General features: G+C 43.1%; 1 protein-coding gene across 4 annotated transcripts in view; it reads right to left on the reverse strand.

The window, feature by feature from the left end:
• PROX1 (prospero homeobox 1) overlaps nucleotides 1-17,500 on the reverse strand; it is a 54,030-nt gene that overhangs the window by 13,004 nt on the left and 23,526 nt on the right. Inside the window, exon 5 of one of the 4 annotated variants that reach the window (XM_074949271.1) lies at nucleotides 1,842-1,942. The exons of the other annotated variants lie outside the window; for them this stretch is intronic. Coding sequence (XP_074805372.1) covers nucleotides 1,928-1,942 — 15 coding nt within the window. The 3' untranslated portion in view covers nucleotides 1,842-1,927. Of the gene's footprint in view, nucleotides 1-1,841; nucleotides 1,943-17,500 lie in introns of those variants that run through there. 4 annotated transcript variants of the gene reach the window in all.

Genomic DNA, 17,500 nt, shown 5'->3' on the forward strand with positions numbered 1-17,500 from the left:
AGCTGGTGAAAGCTGCTCACGTTGCAGAGTTGCACCCCCCCAAGGCCACGCTAATGGGAGGTAAACAGGTTAGAGGGGGTGAGCGGGAAGCTGGCTAACGTCTCGAGTTGGATGATCTATATAGTGGCAGCAGTGAGGGGCTCCACAGGGAGCTTCTTAACCCAAAGAGAAGGTGTAAACAGTATCTATTAGACCCTCTCCAGGATTAAGAGTCTGCCGTCGAGGGAGTACTCTGGGTGTGCACAGTTCCAAAGGAAACAACTTTTTAAGTGTGACTCCTCACCCATCACGTACGACATGGCTGCTACTCACGTAGCCGAATCTGCCACCGAGTGTGGAAATGGCCAACCAATTCTTCCGAGCCCCTTGCAGTCAGAGATAAAGCCCGCACGCCCCACTCTTTGCAGATGGCACCCCTGTGTGCTTATGCATCCAGTGAGATTCTTGGACCGGATCTTACTGGGCTGCTGCCGCCACTGCTTGTTATAGCAAACAAAGAGGCTTGCGTTGCTTGTACTATATGCCCACACTTGTCTGGTTTGCCCACCTATTCTCTCTCATTGCATTCTCACACTCTATGCTCTTTGGGACTGGAATGGGTTGTATGACTGATTGTTTTGTCTTTCTTATAGGTGTGTGTACAGCACCTAGCACAATGGGCCCCACAATACAAATACAAAATAACCGGACTCCTCAAGCTCCTGAGGAAGAAGGTGCTGAGTGAAAACGATGAGGCTCCCCTTGCTGCAGCATTTGGCCAGATTCCCTCCATTCCACTGCCCCCAACAACAGTGCCAGGAGGCAGGTTTGGCAGCCAAATCCTGTGTTTCCGCTGTCTCCTCCATGCTGAGTTTCGGGTTCCCTACTCCTTTCCAATCCACTCGACTGCAGCTCTATCTGGAATACCCCTGAGCCACTGCAAAGATGGGGATCAACCAAAAGTTAATGCTGCCTTAGGTTGTGTGAATTTTTAGGCAGGATGGAGGGGAGATTGTAGCTATCTTCACCAGCCCCTCCCTACTTGTGGTTCCCTGGGGCTGCAGAGGGACCCCTAATAGGACGAGCTGCATGGTGCCATGGAGGCAGACCCTACCTTTCTGAATGGACTGGGGCAGATCTATCCACAGAGCACGCCCTCTGCAGTGCAGGGAACAAGAACTGGCCTCGTACAGTTTGTAGCTGTAAAGTGTAGATTTCTGTCACTACCAGGTGAATGCTGCTCAAAGCAGTGCTCCTTTGCTATCAGTTTTCTTGTTTTTCCAGAGTAGCTGGTGGAGTGCTTTGCCTTTGCCCCGACTCCTCCTACATTTTTCAAACCACCACCCTCTTTTTTGGAGGAAGTAGAACGGCTGCGTGGGCCCATCTTTGTGCTGTGAGTTGGTGTGGCAGCATACCAAGCAGGAGGCATTGGCTTACACAGAGAATTTGGAGGCAGGTTTTGGAGTAAGTTGCTACACTTTTTGGCGTGCAAGCTGGGGCAGCATATGGCCCAGTGTTCTCAGTTTAAGTCTGACACTTAACATTATTTAACAGTTTCTGCGTTAGGTGCTTTATAAGGTAAAGGAAATTAACAATTTTCAGCTAATTAGATCACTCAATTGGCTGAACATTCTGGACCCCTCTTAGGAAAAAAACAGGTTGGCTCAGGCCATGGAAAGGCTAATGCTGCTTCCATTATCATTTATGAGGAGCGGGAGATATTTGGAAAGGGCATTTTTATTTTAAAAATACAAATGAATAATACTTAAATTATTGGGCACATCATTTCCCCCAGTCGTCTCCTTTTCTCAGATAAGGGTGGAGCTCGGCACTAATCTCAGTCACTTCTTCATTGGAGGCGGCACGGGGTACCTCATGGCAGTCTGGAATCCACACTAGCATTGCCTTCAGTCTTTGAGTCTCACTCAAATTTGCGCCTGCAGGACTTTCAGTGTAAGTGTTTCTGTAGATCAGCAATGGTAATAATTCATTCGCTTATCGAGATGTGAAAAGGGACAGACTAGAACAGGGGTTCTCAAACTGTGGGTCAGGACCCCAAAGTGGGTGGCGACCCTGTTTTAATGGGGTTGCCAAGGCTGGCTTAGACTTGCTGGGGCCCAGGGCCGCATTGCCCGGGGCTGAAGCTGAAACCCTTGGGTTTCAGTCTTGGGAGGCAGAGCTCAGGTTACAGGCCCCCTGGCTGGGGCTGAAGCCCTTAGGCTTCCCTCCCGTGACCAGGGGCAGTGGGGCTTAGGCTTTGGTCCCTCCACCTTGGGCAGCAGGGCGTGGGTGGGCTCAGGCTTCAGTCCCCGTCCCCCCAAGGGTCGTGTAGTAATGTTTGTTGTTAGAAGGGGGTCACGCTGCAATGAAGTTTGAGAATCCCTGGACTAGAATCCCAGTGTACGCTTCCTTCTAGCACTGAGGGCACCTAGCTAGTGGTGGGAAACAGCCACAGCGATCTAGAAACACTCCACACTTGTGGGCGCTGTGTTCCTCTCCAGCTGGGAGACTCATTTGGGGCAAATATCACAGTGATTTCAATGTGGTCACCCTCCCCAGCACCGTGACCCTCATGCCAGCATCACAGGGGCTCCTGTGGTGTAGTGGTGCTGAAGGGGCAGAACTAACGCTGGAATGCTGACGCTAGTGATTAGTGCCCCAGCTGCTATTACAGAGAAGCAAAGAGTTCTAGCCCCAAGTTTGTAAGGGTTTGAAAAAGAAAAATTATGGAGACTCAGGGTTTTTTTTTAAATTTTGTTGCTTACTGCTGTATTTGTATTCTTTCCTAACAAACTATCAATAAAACACAAAGCTGAACAAACCCTTTAACGCACAGCCCTAAAATCATTTTACATTGCCTGGCTGAAGTGAGGCTCAAACCCCTCCCCCACTCCCATGCAAAGGTGTTGAGGCATTAAACCTGGACCACAATGCTATTAGTAATCCTGATGCCTCCACCACAGCTTATAGCAGGGGAAAGAAAGCCTTGCTCTCACAAGGAAGGGAAGGGACAGAGGGAGTGCTGAGATGTCTGATAACATCAGAGAAGCAAAAGTGGTGGTGCAGTGAAAATGGATACTGTGGAATACACTAGATTTAATCACTTACATTTAAATGAAGCTTTTTCACATAGGAGTCCAAAGTACTTTACAGACTCCACATAGGGATACAATACATAGCACACAGATACTAAACTGATATGTACATTTCACGTGCCATGGATGGATAGAGCAGCTATTCTATAATGCAACATCCCTTCCATCTAGAAGGGATCTATTTGAGACCCGATTCCCATTTAGCAATATGGGAAAGGCAGGGTAGTCCTGACCCCCTGACATCTATTTCCGACCCCCACCCTGGGAATCTTCTCCCCCAGTTGAGAACTCATGAGACAGAGGAATACTTTACCCACCCCCACTGAAATGCAGTCATGCCATGGTGTGGTGCAAACATTTTAAACATAAAAAAACACTGAAGTTTCAAACAGACAAAAGAGGATCTTAAATTACAATGATTTTGATCTCTCACCTCTTAAAATATGCAAATTCCTTCCCTCTCCCCGCTCCTCCCGACCAACATCTCTAAAACATTTTACTTCCAGGCTATCAAGTTGCATTCTGGAGAATTTTTCATTGGTTTTCCTGATGAGTTAGAAGTATGCGAGTATAGGGATTTACAATGGATAGCTCTTTACCTACTGCATCATTAATAGCACTGTAATAGTAAGGAAAAATCACTAATGAATTCCTATAGTTTAAGATGTTTTGGGGCTTAATATATGTTGGGGAGTAAAAGGAAAAAGTATATGCCTGGTTACTTTTACATGCACAAAGCTGCGTTAACCTCCCCTTGAATGAGAAATAAAACCAATAAATGCAAGACTGTTCTGACTTACTGCCCCTTTAGCTCAGCCCCATTGTGACTAAACATGGTCTGCTTTCAGCGGGATCGCCTACAATGCTGGGCAATGTTATCTACCTTGCTGCCAACTTCTGACAGGTACTGGACACCTGTGCCCAGAAGAGTGAATATGAGGTTGAGGCTGAACACTCAATTCAGGCTCCCTTGCAGTAACTGCAGATAGGCCGCTCACAGTTTTTCTGGGACAGTGGCAACACAGGAGTGTTTTGTGCTGGGACAGAAAGGGCAGGTGACAGGGCCTGGATGCTGAAGAACATGTGCCTCTTTCGCCAATAACAGGCCCCTGCACAGATCTATTACCATGCGTAGGGGAATTCTGCTGCGGGAGCTGGTGGATAAAATCAGAGTGCACAGTTGAAAGTGCTTTTGCAGTATGTGTAATAGGTACACCTCTTTGTAGTGTGGGTACCCTACTGTCACTACGCTGGCCAGTATTTGGCTTAGTGGATGGATCTTTAACACTGCAGTAACACATCAAATGTTTATGTCCCTCCATTTACAGAGTGCATATTACATGGCATAAAACCCTAATATAGGCACTCCTGGCAGTTCTGCCTGGAAAAATGAGAAAATATGTGTAATCTGTTTTTCCTTTGGTCTATCTAGGAATTAAATCCCAGGCCCTGAAATGGCCCTTTTTTGTCTTACTATCTGGGGCTTGGGGGCAGGTGGTCTGTAATCAGCTGGGCAGGGGAATGTCTGGAGTGGAAGGAAAATGTGCCTGTGTCCTTGCTCAGAATACGGGTGGGGGCCATGCCTGGGTAGGGGAGTGAAGCAGAGCTTCACCTCCCCATGACACCATTGAACAGTTGGGAACGGGAGATGGAGGGGGGAGAAGGGGAGGAAGCTGATTGGCTCCAGTGAACCCATGTGTTCAAGCATTCCTGGGCACCCAGCAGCCATGCTTGCTGCAGAAAGCTGCCCCAGCCACTCTGCCCTCTAGGTGGTGCAGTTGTCCAAGCTGGGTTTCCAGGGCTTGCTGTAGGTCTAAGATATTTGGGGTCAGAAAGGAATATTTTCTTGCTGGGCAAGACTGGCAGGGTATTGGTGGCTTTTCCCACCTTCCTCACAGCACCCTGGAGAGCTGGTAGGGGGGTAAAGACAAGGGAGGCGACACTTCAAAATAAATAAATAAAAGAGGCTGGGAGTAATAAATGTTATTGCAACTTGTGGCTGGTGCCCAATGCAGATAAGAAGCTTCAGGGAGACAGCTCCTCAGGTAAACGTAAGCACGTGGCCCAGGGACTGGTGAATCTGTGAGGCGAGAGGAGGTCTGAAGTCTTCACAGACTGAGCTTCCCCTCATCTGTGCCCTCATTGCTCCTTGCAGGAGGAAGGCGATGGGATTCTGCATTGGGCTGAATAGGGAACTGAATAGCAGGGGTTTGGCTAAGACAACCAGCCCATATTGCTTGGTTCCATGGCCTGAGGCCACTCAATGCCTCCCCACCAAGGCCCAATTGATGCCTGCTAGTTAAAAGCCTCTCATTTAATATTAAAGTTAATAAAGTTGTGGCCTGCTGCTTTAAATCCATTCACATGTCTAAGTCATCATTCTCCTGCAAGTCCTGATCAATGCAGCAGTCTGTCTGCTTGGCAACGCATACTGCCCTGGTCCTCTGCTCTGTACACTGGCTCCCTATTAAATACAGAATTGAGTACAAGGTCAAACTCCTCCACTGGTCTGGCCTTAGCTACCTGAGAGACCATCATGACAGCTCTGTTACATTGGGACTTTTTAAATATCCACCCCTAGGGGAGGCTCATGAGTTCAGGAGGTGGAACTTTTATAATAAGCCGGTCCTCACCAAGGGAACGGACTCCCCCAGGAGCTAAGAATGACCGTGTACCTCACCCTGTTCAGAGCGAAATGGAAAACTTATCTGTTTAACTTCGCTTTCTCTCAGTCAGCTCTTCCAATAGTGCCTTTCTCTCTCTCACACACACATGCTAATTGAGCTAGTCCTCGTACAAGCTGGCAAGGAAGAGAGAGAGATTGTTCTTCCTCTTATTAAATACTTGGCAGGTGCTCAGGTACTATAGTGATGGGGCCCATGTAAGCACCTAGATACCTGATTCTCCAGCTGCGGTGATAGCCTTAGTGTTGTTTTTCTTAATCTTGTAGGGAAATGTTGCCACTTTAATATTATATCAACGTACTATGGCTTCATTTTTATAGGCTCTATTATTTCTTGTACTGGCACATGGTATGGGCCTTTCATGGACATCATTGATAATGGTTTTGCCCAGCAATCACCTCCTCATGGCCTCATAATGGGCGGGGACCCATGGACCTATAACTAGACGGAATTGTGTCCATACAGGATATTGCTTGAAATAATGGTGCTATGATGATCTCATGCTATGATGACATAAGAATGGAGTCACAATAAACTTGCAACGCTGTTGCTTTACCATCTCAATCATGCCTGGTATGTGCTTTGTAACAGGGCAGGGGGCACAGAGGGCAGATGTGTCAGAGAGAGGGGTTGACGTCGTTTATGATGATGCAGAGTCGCGCTCATGGTTTTCAAAAGTTATAGAAATTAGCCGCGCTGAATGATTAGTTGCTATTTCCCAAATGCACCACAGTGCCATTTCACAAACTAGTGATGATGCCGTTAAATACTTGACACACTTAGGGATAACAGTTCAAAGACCTACAGGGGAGGAGCATGCATTAAAGTCAAAGGGAGTCATACAGTTATAACAAGGGCCCTACCAAATTCATGGATTTTGGTCAATTTCAGCACCATAGGATTTTAAAGATTGTAAAATTTCATGATTTCAGCGATTTAAATCTGAAATTTCATGGTGTTGTAATTGTAGGGATCCTGTCCCAAAAAGGAGCTGGGGGGGGGGGGGTTGCAGTACGGCTACCCTGACTTCTGCACTGCTGCCTTCAGAGCTGGGCAGCTGGAGAGCGGCGGCTGCTGGCTGGGAGCCCAGCTCTGAAGGCAGCGCCACCGCCAGCAGCAGCACAGAAGGAAGGGTGGCCTGGTCTGGTATTGCCACCCTTCCTTCTGCACTGCTGCTGGCGGAGCACTGCCTTCAGAGCTGGGCTCCCGGCCAGCAGCCGCCGCTCTCCAGCTGCCCAGCTCTGAAGGCAGCGCAGGATGGCATGGTGGGGTATTGCCACCCTTACTTCTGTGCTGCTCGTGGTGAGGCGCTGCCTTTAGAGCTGGGCACCTGGCCAATAGCCACCCAGCTCTGAAGGCAGTGCAGAAGTAAGGGTGGCAATACAGTGACTCTCTAAAATAACCTTGCAACTCCCCCCCCCCCCCGCAACTCCCTTTTGGGTCAGGACCCCCAACTTGAGAAACACTGGTCTCCCCTGTTAAATCTGTATAGTATATGGGAAAAGCACACAAGAGACCAGATTTCATGGGGGAGACCAGATTTCACGGGGGAGACCAGATTTCACGGTCTGTGACGCATTTTTCATGGCTGTGAATTTGGTAGGGCCCTAGGTATAGCCGTGTGCAACTCAGTGAAAATGTATCAGCTGTGTGAGTCTCTCGCTGTGTGTATGCAGAGGAGTGTTAATATACATTACAGAGCAAGAGACTCCAAAGCTAGGTCTATATTTAATTTTTAGTCTTCTAAAACTGTAAAAAAGAGTTCTATAAATTAATATTTGTTTAAAAACTGAAAACTTCATCTGATTGACACTAATATTACATAAGGCCAGATTCTCAGCTGGCATGGATCAATGTAGCTCCATTGACTTTTGGAGCCAATTTACACCAGCTGAAGATCTCACCCCAAGTTTAAATATGATGTGAGTGAGTTAAACCCAGGAAAATGAATGGTTATAACTGAGTAGCTAATCCACCTGCTTAAAAGCAGCACTATCCACTCTGTTATGTGATTTGTGTAGAACAGCTCCGATAAAGTTTCGAGGAGAAAATGGTTGCCTTGGTTTTTATAATCATGAAGTACAGAACATGCGAAATTCTTTAATATGAAGCTGTGGTAAGAACACACTTTGCATTTAGGAATCCTCCATCAGTTAGACAGTGATTGCAAGAATCGTTCCCTGTTCACAATTCAACACTACTTTCCAAAAAGTTTTGAATGAAACATAGTTAACATGTAATGTAAAAAAGACTGGAGAAAAATCGTGTGACATAACTATTACCTGATACCAATAGTAGGAACGTACATCTAGACCTAACACACAATTAATTGGTTCCTCCTCGTAACTGCGAGTTTGAAATGTTCCTAGTCTACTTATTTGCAGGGATGAATGAAAAGTCATAAAGGTTGTGAGGGATCAGTTTGGGCTAAAAGGGATTACAAACTAGGATGATCTGGGAGAAATGAGGACATATAGGACTTTAGTTTCACCTAGGAAAATGGAAAACAGGGAAGAACTAGGAAAATGAATAAAGGCTCATCATAGACACAAAAGAACAGAGCAAAAAAGAAGCCTGGTTTTGGGCATTCTTGTCTGGCAAGGAGGCAGGCAGTAAGGCTAATGAAGCATTTGCGATATGGGACGTATGCCAGCGTAACAAAGAAGATGTGCATCAGCTCTGCAGATGTGCCAAAGCCCCCAGAGCAAAATAATGACATAATCACCATCAGTGTCACAGACCAGACTGTACACAAGGTGACATGGGAGAGAATAAATAAGAGTCTTTAGAGGCCTGTAGTACACACAGAGGAAGAAATAGCCGTTCCTCACTACTGCCACCACCCCAAGAGAGTTGAGTGATGTGGGGTATAATGTGTGCAGCTACCAAAAGAAATCTTGAATTGTGCAAGGCTAAAGCACTATAAATTGGAGCTTTTCTCAGTCTCCAGTTGACGTTTCAATTCCCCCTACCCCTTGTTGAATGCAAAATGAAATGGCAGTAGGAGTCTGAAGAGTTTGCCAATTTTGGGAGGGGGGAGGAAGAGAAGGAAAGGACAAAAAGAAGGGGGTATCAGTAAATAATTGTAAAAAAACAGAGCTGGCGCTATCTCTGGCTTTCCCCCAAAATAATATTACAAACTCAAACAAGGACAGGTATATATTTTGTTTCATCACCCTCCATGAACAAAGCTAGAAAAGCAAAAGCACAATATTTTGCACATTAAAACACAAGATTATTATTTTATTGATCAGGAATAAAATAGTGCTTAGGGCAATTCAGTACTTAACATGTTATTGCAGTGGGGAGTAATCTGAAAAGCTTCAAGTAGCCTTAAAACACCTAACAGCTCTTTCTGCATAAGGTAGGTGCTTGTCTTGGTACAGATGTCTGGTTGTGTGGGTGGTTTATTTTAACGTTACTTTTGTCAATTTTTAAACATCTGTTTGAGAAAGTGAAACAACACTGGGAAGCAATCTAAGGACCCAATCTGGCAAACAATTATCAACAAGAGTAGCTTTACTCAAAGAGCTAAGGGTCTTCTCATATGTGTAAAGCTCCTAAAGTGCAGGACTGTTTGCAGGATCAGCCCCTATCAGAGTAGCTCAGAACAAAGAACTGGCTTCACCAGTGTCCCTTTTCATCGCTTCTAATGAAAGATTCATAAGAATAACTTTAATTTTTTATGACTGTTTTTGCATTACTGTATTAGCTGTGTGTACCTCATATGCAGTTTCTTCTTAAATACAGAAAACCTGTTGCAAACTGCATTGCACAACTTAATCAGTACAATAATTGATTTTGGTTGCTCTGTAGGTCTCCTTAACATGAAGAAAGTGCCATGGAGCCCAGAAAATATTTTGATGAGGTTATTCTTCTTTAACTCGTATAGTTATGCCTATGAAGAGCATCGCTACTATTTTTGTAAATTAAAAACCTCCCTAATTTGCTAGTTAAACTGTTCAGCAGAAGAATGATTGTATTTGTCTTTTTTGGCTTCACCCTATTAACTGGAACAGTAACGTAACGATTGTTAATAAACAGCTTTAATTTGATCGTACTTCTCGCATATCTGCTAACTGCACCATATCTTTGTTTACCATATCATTAGGGAAAACAAAGAGGCATGTATGTAATTTTGTTCTGTTGTATATGAAGTTTAATAATTATGCCACAGAGGATTCTAATTTAATCACAGAAGGGGCAACAATATTAATAATCTGTTAAGAAAACTCCAGCTTCTTTGCACTTTGAAGTTATTAGCATTGTAATAGGTTTTTTGTTTTTTTAAATGGACAAGTGTTTGTTTCTGTTGGCACTTACACCAAATTTTTCTTTTATGGATATTCCATTAAGCATCCTTCTCCCCTCTCAAAAATCAATGCTTGTTTTGGGCAGGGGAGGAGGAAATTGATCAAAGCTGATATGGAGAGAAAATTTTTCAGGTATTGACCAAAATTTCCCCAGAATTGTTTGATGATAATTTTTTAATCTTCCATTCAAAGAAAAAATAAGAGGGTCTGAAGAAGTTTTTAATTAGCTAAATAGCTGTGTAATCTAGATGAAATAAACATGCTAGTTTGAAAAGATTGTTAGAACTTTTTCAGCCATTTAATCCATAGATGGCTGAATACAATATGTTCCACAGAAAGATACAACCATCACCAGCAGCTGTTAGAAGAGAGCTTGCTCTCTGCTCCTATTGATAACCCTTTGTGGAATGAAGAAAAAGAGCTGAGGGAAGGAGAACTGAATGTCAGACAATAGACATCGCTACACACGCTGTCTCTGAACTTTCCTCATCTCTGAAGGACAATTAATTATGAAGGCCTTTGGGGTAGGTCGGAGCAAGGGAAAACCTACTGCTGGCCCAGCACTCCAGCCGCTATCTCTGTGTTTGTTAAATGGTTGTGCCTGTTGGGGAACCAGAGTAGCAGCCACCAAAATAGCCAATAGATCATTTAGGAAAAAAAGAGCAAAAGATTTTTTTTTTAATGTGTGGCTGTCCTTGTATAATTCTATTCTCACTGTGAAATCATCCATACACAAAACACAAGGACAATTTTTTTTTTTTTAGAAGAGCCACAGGGTAGGTTACAGTCAGAAACGGCCGCTCAGTGGTGTGTTAAAAAGGATGGTCTTTTCACCAAATCATTTCACAGAGGCAAAACAGACAAACACAAAGAGCTGAAACTTTTTCTGCTACATTAAATAGAGTAACTGATAAGGTCAGACATATGATACCTAAAGACATGAATCTGTGAACTCTTGAAGTCAAAGGACTTCTCTGTGCAAAGGAACAATCTTTCAAAGGAAATAGATCATAGAACTCCACTGAATCCCCTTTAAACTTTATGAAGCAGGAGGAGAAAAAGCTCTAAGTAGGGAAGCTTGACAGAAGAGCCTTGAACTATTTTCTGAAGGAAAGATGAGACCCTCCCTAGGCTGTCACAAAACATCTTTTTTTTTCTAAAGGCTCTTCTGAACTTTGATATGTGCCAAGACACCGCTATTGAAAGCTGTATAATTATGTGCTATAGCCACTGTAGAAAATGCTTTGTTCATCTCAACAAAGAACAATAAGCAAAGTAAAGTGACATTACACTGTATCTTTTTCTTTAAGAATGTCGAGAAAGGTCATGGTATGTTATAACTAATAAAGCTGTTGAGTAAGGAGGTTTAAAGTTGATCTTGCTGTGCTTAAATGTAACCCAATGACAAAAAGGCAGAGGGAGCTAAAATGTAATGACGTTTAAAAAAAAACAACAGATAAAAAAAATCAATGGGCCAGCCTCATTATACCAATGAATATCTTGATCCTAAAGGAGATAAATATAAAAATGAAGTGTAGTTGTGAGATAGAGTTTTCGTCTCCAAGCTTGGTGATTTCTCTCTTCAAGTTTCCCTTCAAGTTGTAGTTTGCAATTCAACTCAACAAGAAGCGGATTAACGAGTAGCAACTAAATGGTACGTACAATGCTTGCACATTCTATAGGCACATGAATTTTGTCACTTAATTTACAAATAAATTTCATCTCCTGTGAAAGTGGCAAGGGAAATAGAATTCTTTCACAAAAGAGTCTCCTCAAGAGGTTTTCCTCTTTTTAAACAAAAAAGCCCTGGGACGTCAATGAAAACAATTAAGAGACCAGTATGTCTAATGAAATTTCTCTTTTTGTGAGGGGCGGGGGGAATCTCTCTAAATACGTGTGCTCCAATTTTCCTTGAAAGGAATTATGACAATAATAAACCTTTCCTACAATACTTGTTATTCACAAACTGCAAAATAAGTTTTCTATTCTCTTGTTGCACATCATAAGGAATAAGTCCTCTGCCTTTTTCTTTCTTTTGAGAAAGGTCCTGGTATGCTATAACTGCTGAGTAAGGAGGTTTAAAGTTGAATAGAAAGTAATAAAGTGGGAGAGTAATATGTAAAGAAGACTGTTGTCACTTGCTTCTGGTAACACCTGAGAAAGGTACAAGTTGCCTCTGTGCAGCATCTCAAATAGATGAAGGGGCAAGCTAGAAGTTTGCAAATAATAGGGCCTGCTTTCCACTTATACTAGGGCCACTTTACATTGCCCTAATTGTGTACAGGAGCCTTAAAGGGGGTATAAATCTTGCTTTAAAGCCCCTACAAAATTGCAAAAACACTGTAAAATTACCTTAGTATAAATGAGAATCAGACATTAAAGGTTTAATTGCCCCTTTGATGCACATCAATTGAGGTCAAGAAGAGTCATGCTCATGCAAGTAGGAAAGAATATGGACTTCTAAAATGAGAATGTTAGTATCCAGGAGTTTCAAAAATTGCTGTTTATTTAGGGTGCCCATTTGGAGATGCTTTAAATAGGCCTGATGTTCAGAGTATGGGTAGGACAGCACTTTTGAAAATCAGGGCCCTTTAAGGTATCTCCAGTTGAGCACCCAAAAATCACTAGTCGCTTTGGAAAATTTGGGCCACTGGCATTTCTCTGAATTGTTCTTCTGATGCTTATGTAACCCACACACCTTCTGGGTGTGGTGTTCTGTCCCATCTAGTGGCACCAAGACCACTTAGAGGAGAGATCAAATGAGTCTGCTCTACAGCCTTAGTTAACAGCCAGTTGGCTTTTAACTCATGTGGTAGAGGCTCATGCACTGAACTCCAGAGCTCCCCGGTTCGATCCCGCTCACTGGGGTCTGTCAACGTTACACTTAGATATGTGTTTTCTTATTTTTTTTTGTAAACAAACAAAAACAAACTCCCATTGATTTCACTGTGTATGTCTGTACTGTAATAAAACACCCACGACTGGCCCAGGTCAGCTGACTCAGACTCGCGTGGCTCAGGCTGTCGGGCTATAAAATCTCAGAGTACATGTCCGGGCTTGGGCTGGAGCCCAGGCTCTGGGACCCCATGAGTAGGGAAGGTCCTTGAGCTCAGGGGTCTGCACTGCAATTTTATAGCCCTGCAGCCCAGGCCCCGCAAGCCTGAGTCAGCTGAGCCAGGCCAATCGCAGAGGTTTTATTGCAGCGTATACATACCCAATGGGATTAATGTACAGTGTCAGCAGCTAAGCAAGTGTGTCTTTGCAACATCAGGGTATTCATTAGGTTTTCCCTGACTTCATACCATTTTTACACATAAAGTGAACCTCTTAACCAGCTTTTTCAGTTTCTGAACAGACCATTGTACTTTGCAGACTCCTACATATAAATACACCATAACCAATGCTGTGCAAAAAAGGCATTTGTCACTTCATCCTTCATTGTAGAAGTATTACATATAGTTTATTCACAAAAATAATGCAACTTAGCAGAAGTTTCACTATTATGATCAACTTGCATATGTACCTCTGCAAGACTAGGTGAATTGCTGTGAAACAACATGCAAGCAGAGCTCAGAGAAGCAGTTTGCAACAGCTCTCTTTGGTGTTTATTTGCTTGCTACACACAGGATGTCTTAGAAAAAGTAAGATGTAGGTGGAAGGGCAACAAACAGAATACCTAATGTTAGGGGAGAGGTCTCTCCGGGTATGTCTCCACTGCAGTGTAAGCCTGTGCTTAATCCCAGGCTCAAACCTATCCCACCCCTTGCATCTACATTGCAACTGCGCTAACCCTGAGTTTGGACCCAGGGTCCCAGGACTCTGCAAGGCTGGAGGGTCTGAGCTCGAGGTAAGCCGGGACCCAGAGGCTGAGCCCTACTGCTTTGCAGTGTAGACTTGGGTCCTGGGAGTCAGCCGGAAGCATCCCACCATTCCATGGGACAATTTTGCTAGTCCTCTCTATCCCAAAATCTGTAATCCACTCTACTGAAAGCGGAAGCAACCCCCGTTTGCAAACAGCAGTGGCTCAGGTCCGCATTAACCCATTCTCTTCTGATCACCAATCTGCAAGTACCCTATCAGAGAGCTTCCAGGGTTTGCAATGGAGACTGAACCGATCAAGCGATCTGCAAAGCAAGCTGCTTCCTGGTAACATGCAGGGTGGGCAGTAAAGTTCTCCCACAATGCACGACTGTCCTATGGCTACAGCGGCTACATTTTGGGGGGAAGAGGGTGCTAGGAACTCTGGGATATAGTTACTTTGACTCGGGTCTGTGTACTTCAGTATGGTCGCTAATACTTTCAAGCATGGGATAAAAAAGTCATAAAATAGGGTTAAATACAATGCAGATGCCCAGGGTTCCCTAACATGGGTCAGCTGACTTGAGTCCCACTAAACCCAAGCTTACTTCTCAGTGTAGACATAACCTGAAATTTCAGAACTGAGAATGGGTCAGTCTCAGCCTCCTGAAGGGAAGTGAGAATGCAGAGTCCTGGGGAGACTATAATCCCTTTAATATATGAGAAAAATATATAAAAAAAGGAAAATTATACAAGTGAGCAGGAATGAAGGAGGAGTGAGAGCCATGGAGGAGCTGAAATCCAGGTGTCATCTGAAGGCCAACATTCTTTGCCTATTTTAAACCAAGTTGTGTTTCAACTTTTTGCCACTTTTACACCAATGGCTTGGTAATCTCCCTTGCCTACCAGTGTCCCACTATGGTTGTAACAATGAGCTCTGGTGATCTTATAGGTGTGGATTTTGAAGGGGAGTTAGGATAAGTTCCTTTTTAAAAAAAAAGTGGAATGGAATCTATATGGGGAACTGTACATGAATCTTAGTGACTGTATTCAGCAGTCAGATATCATCGTGCTGGGCTCCCTAGAAATACCATAGATATGGAGTGGCTCAGCAAGCTGTCATCTCTTTCTGACCTTCTGCTCCATCTACACTGCAATATACACATTATGGTTTAGGGAAGAAGGATGAACTGTTTTTCATTTGTAAAAAAAACTGCTCCAGGCAAAGAAGAAATCACCCTTTACTGAAGAAATCACATTTGCCATTTTTCTATCAGTCTGAATTTCCCTGCACAGCTATACTTACTGCATGTTCTGTTTCAATTGACCTTACAGGACAAAACAAATACAGAAACAAATCCATTCAACATTAAAAAAAAAAAAAAAAAAAAAGTAAGTCATTGTATCCTGCTGGAGGTGTTGTATCTATCTCTGGCACTGAGCCACAAGGCTACAATGGCAAAGCTAAAATGATAGGACGTGTAGCTTGTTAAGCATCTTATTTGACTTTGCTAAAAGCTGACACTTCCAATGCACTATGAAGGGAACACAGTATCAGAGTTCCCTGAGCAAATTTGTGGCACAGTTTGGGATGAAGAACCAAATTCACCTGGTTTTATCACTTTTTCCCCTGTCTGTCTGGGTGTGTTAAAGTGTCTGCTGGCAAGTGAAACTCACACATAAAGGATCAAGGGTTAGGAAATGCAGTATAGGTGATTTAAGAAGAGCATACTATCAGGACTTTAATCATATCAGAAGATCAGGAAAGCATCACTGAAATATGAGGAAGGAACTTTGATTATGTTAAATATGGCAAATGCTCAGCTTGCTAAATCCCTTTGGATCAAATTTCAGCATTACAGTACTTGTCCTTTTTGCTTTCTAGCTAGTGGGGGTGTGACTTGGCACTTATCAGGTAAGGTTATAAGACTACATTGAAGATTGCACCATGCAGTTTAACGATCAGCTCATTTTTGGGTCTTTAGTGTGTGACAAACTCAAAATCAAGAAATGAGGTTCTAGGAAATTTGTATTAGAGCGGATAGATGAAGGGTCTTTTCTTACATGCTTGGGGAAAGGAGCATTTGAAGAGGCTCTTAGTTGTCTCCTGCTTAATTACTAGATCCCTTTTCAGAGATCTAATCTTTAGAAGAGGAGAGTTCAATCATTGGATGTGCATATAAAAACTTACCTCTGTATTACATGTGAGACATACATTCTCAGGATTTGAGAATTTCCCTTTGGTTAAAAAAGCTCTATATTTCTCAAAAAAAAAGTTAACTGTATCCATTAAAACTACTACTTTAAACTAACTTTGTGACTAAAACATTGTAAAGCATTAATAAACTCCTTAGGCCTTAAGTATAAGCAAAACTATTGTAAAACAATGCAACCCGATTCAGTCTTCATGTGTTCAGCAATCCAAAATATGGTTGACAATAAAAGGTAGGGGAAACTAAACTAGCATTGGAAAATAAACATTAAAAAAGTTAGTGACACTTCATCTCACTGTTCCCTTATGTTTCTCCCATCTCTGTTGTATCTTGTTATGTACTTAGAGGCAGGGACTCCCCTTTTTTATGTGTATGACAGTGAGCTAGGGGGCCTTGATCCCTAATTAGGGCTTCTAGGTGCTACCTCGATACAAATAATAAGTCTGGATATGATTCTCATATGTAACCACTGGTAAATCTTTCAAGGAACACCCTCTTCTCTCCTCTTTCTTCATCCTTCTTTACCATGTAAACTTTCTCCTTGAAAACTCTGCACACACAATGGATCGGGAAAGGCCTCAGAAAACCTTTGGTTAAAGACCTCTTCAAGTTACTTATAGATGCGGCGCTTAGATACTGTGGCACAGGGTGGTATAGAAAATGCCCAAGAGAGATTTCGGACCAATGACTGTACTCCTTTTGCCAACAAAAGTCTCTTCGACTATGGCACGTGGCCCCTTGTGTTACGTGGTACCAAGCAAAAGGTACAGGCAAAAACCAATGCACTGCCATTATACTTCCTCACCAGGCAATGGAACTCCCAGACCCTCCCCTCCCGCACTCTTCTTGAACTCATCATTACATCTGACTAGCTGAACAATGTAAAATGCCACCATCAGCACTGAGAAACATGCTACAGTGGCATTGCAGAGGGTCAGCATGTTAATGATAACAATAGGCTGCTGAGCCACCAGGTTGGCATGTAAACAAGAATCTTAATCAAAGCCACAAGCCCATTAGAACAATAAATGGATACCAATTTCTTGTAATAATCATTTTACACCATAATTTTAAAAACAACAACAACAACAACAAATAATGCAGGTCACTTCTATAAATCAAAGACGGGGACACAGAGGGTGACCTTTCACGAGTTTGATCAGACTGTTATGTAGCCTTCAAAGCAGGAAGTGATGACTTCTTTCTTTAAAGTTTCCCTAAAGGAAACTTCAAAAAGTTGTAGCAGAGAAACTTATCAGAATAGCGAAAGTTTTATCTTTTGGCAAGTCTTGGCTAGACTTATGGATTCAGCTAACACAGCTAAACAGATTCATTAGCTTCATTCACAGATGTGAAACTGTACAGATTTGACAGATCGCCAAGACAATAAAAAATTAAACATATTTGGTTTTTTTAAC

The sequence above is a fragment of the Natator depressus genome, chromosome 3 (assembly GCF_965152275.1).
Source record: "Natator depressus isolate rNatDep1 chromosome 3, rNatDep2.hap1, whole genome shotgun sequence".
NCBI classification, from domain to species: domain Eukaryota; kingdom Metazoa; phylum Chordata; order Testudines; family Cheloniidae; genus Natator; species Natator depressus.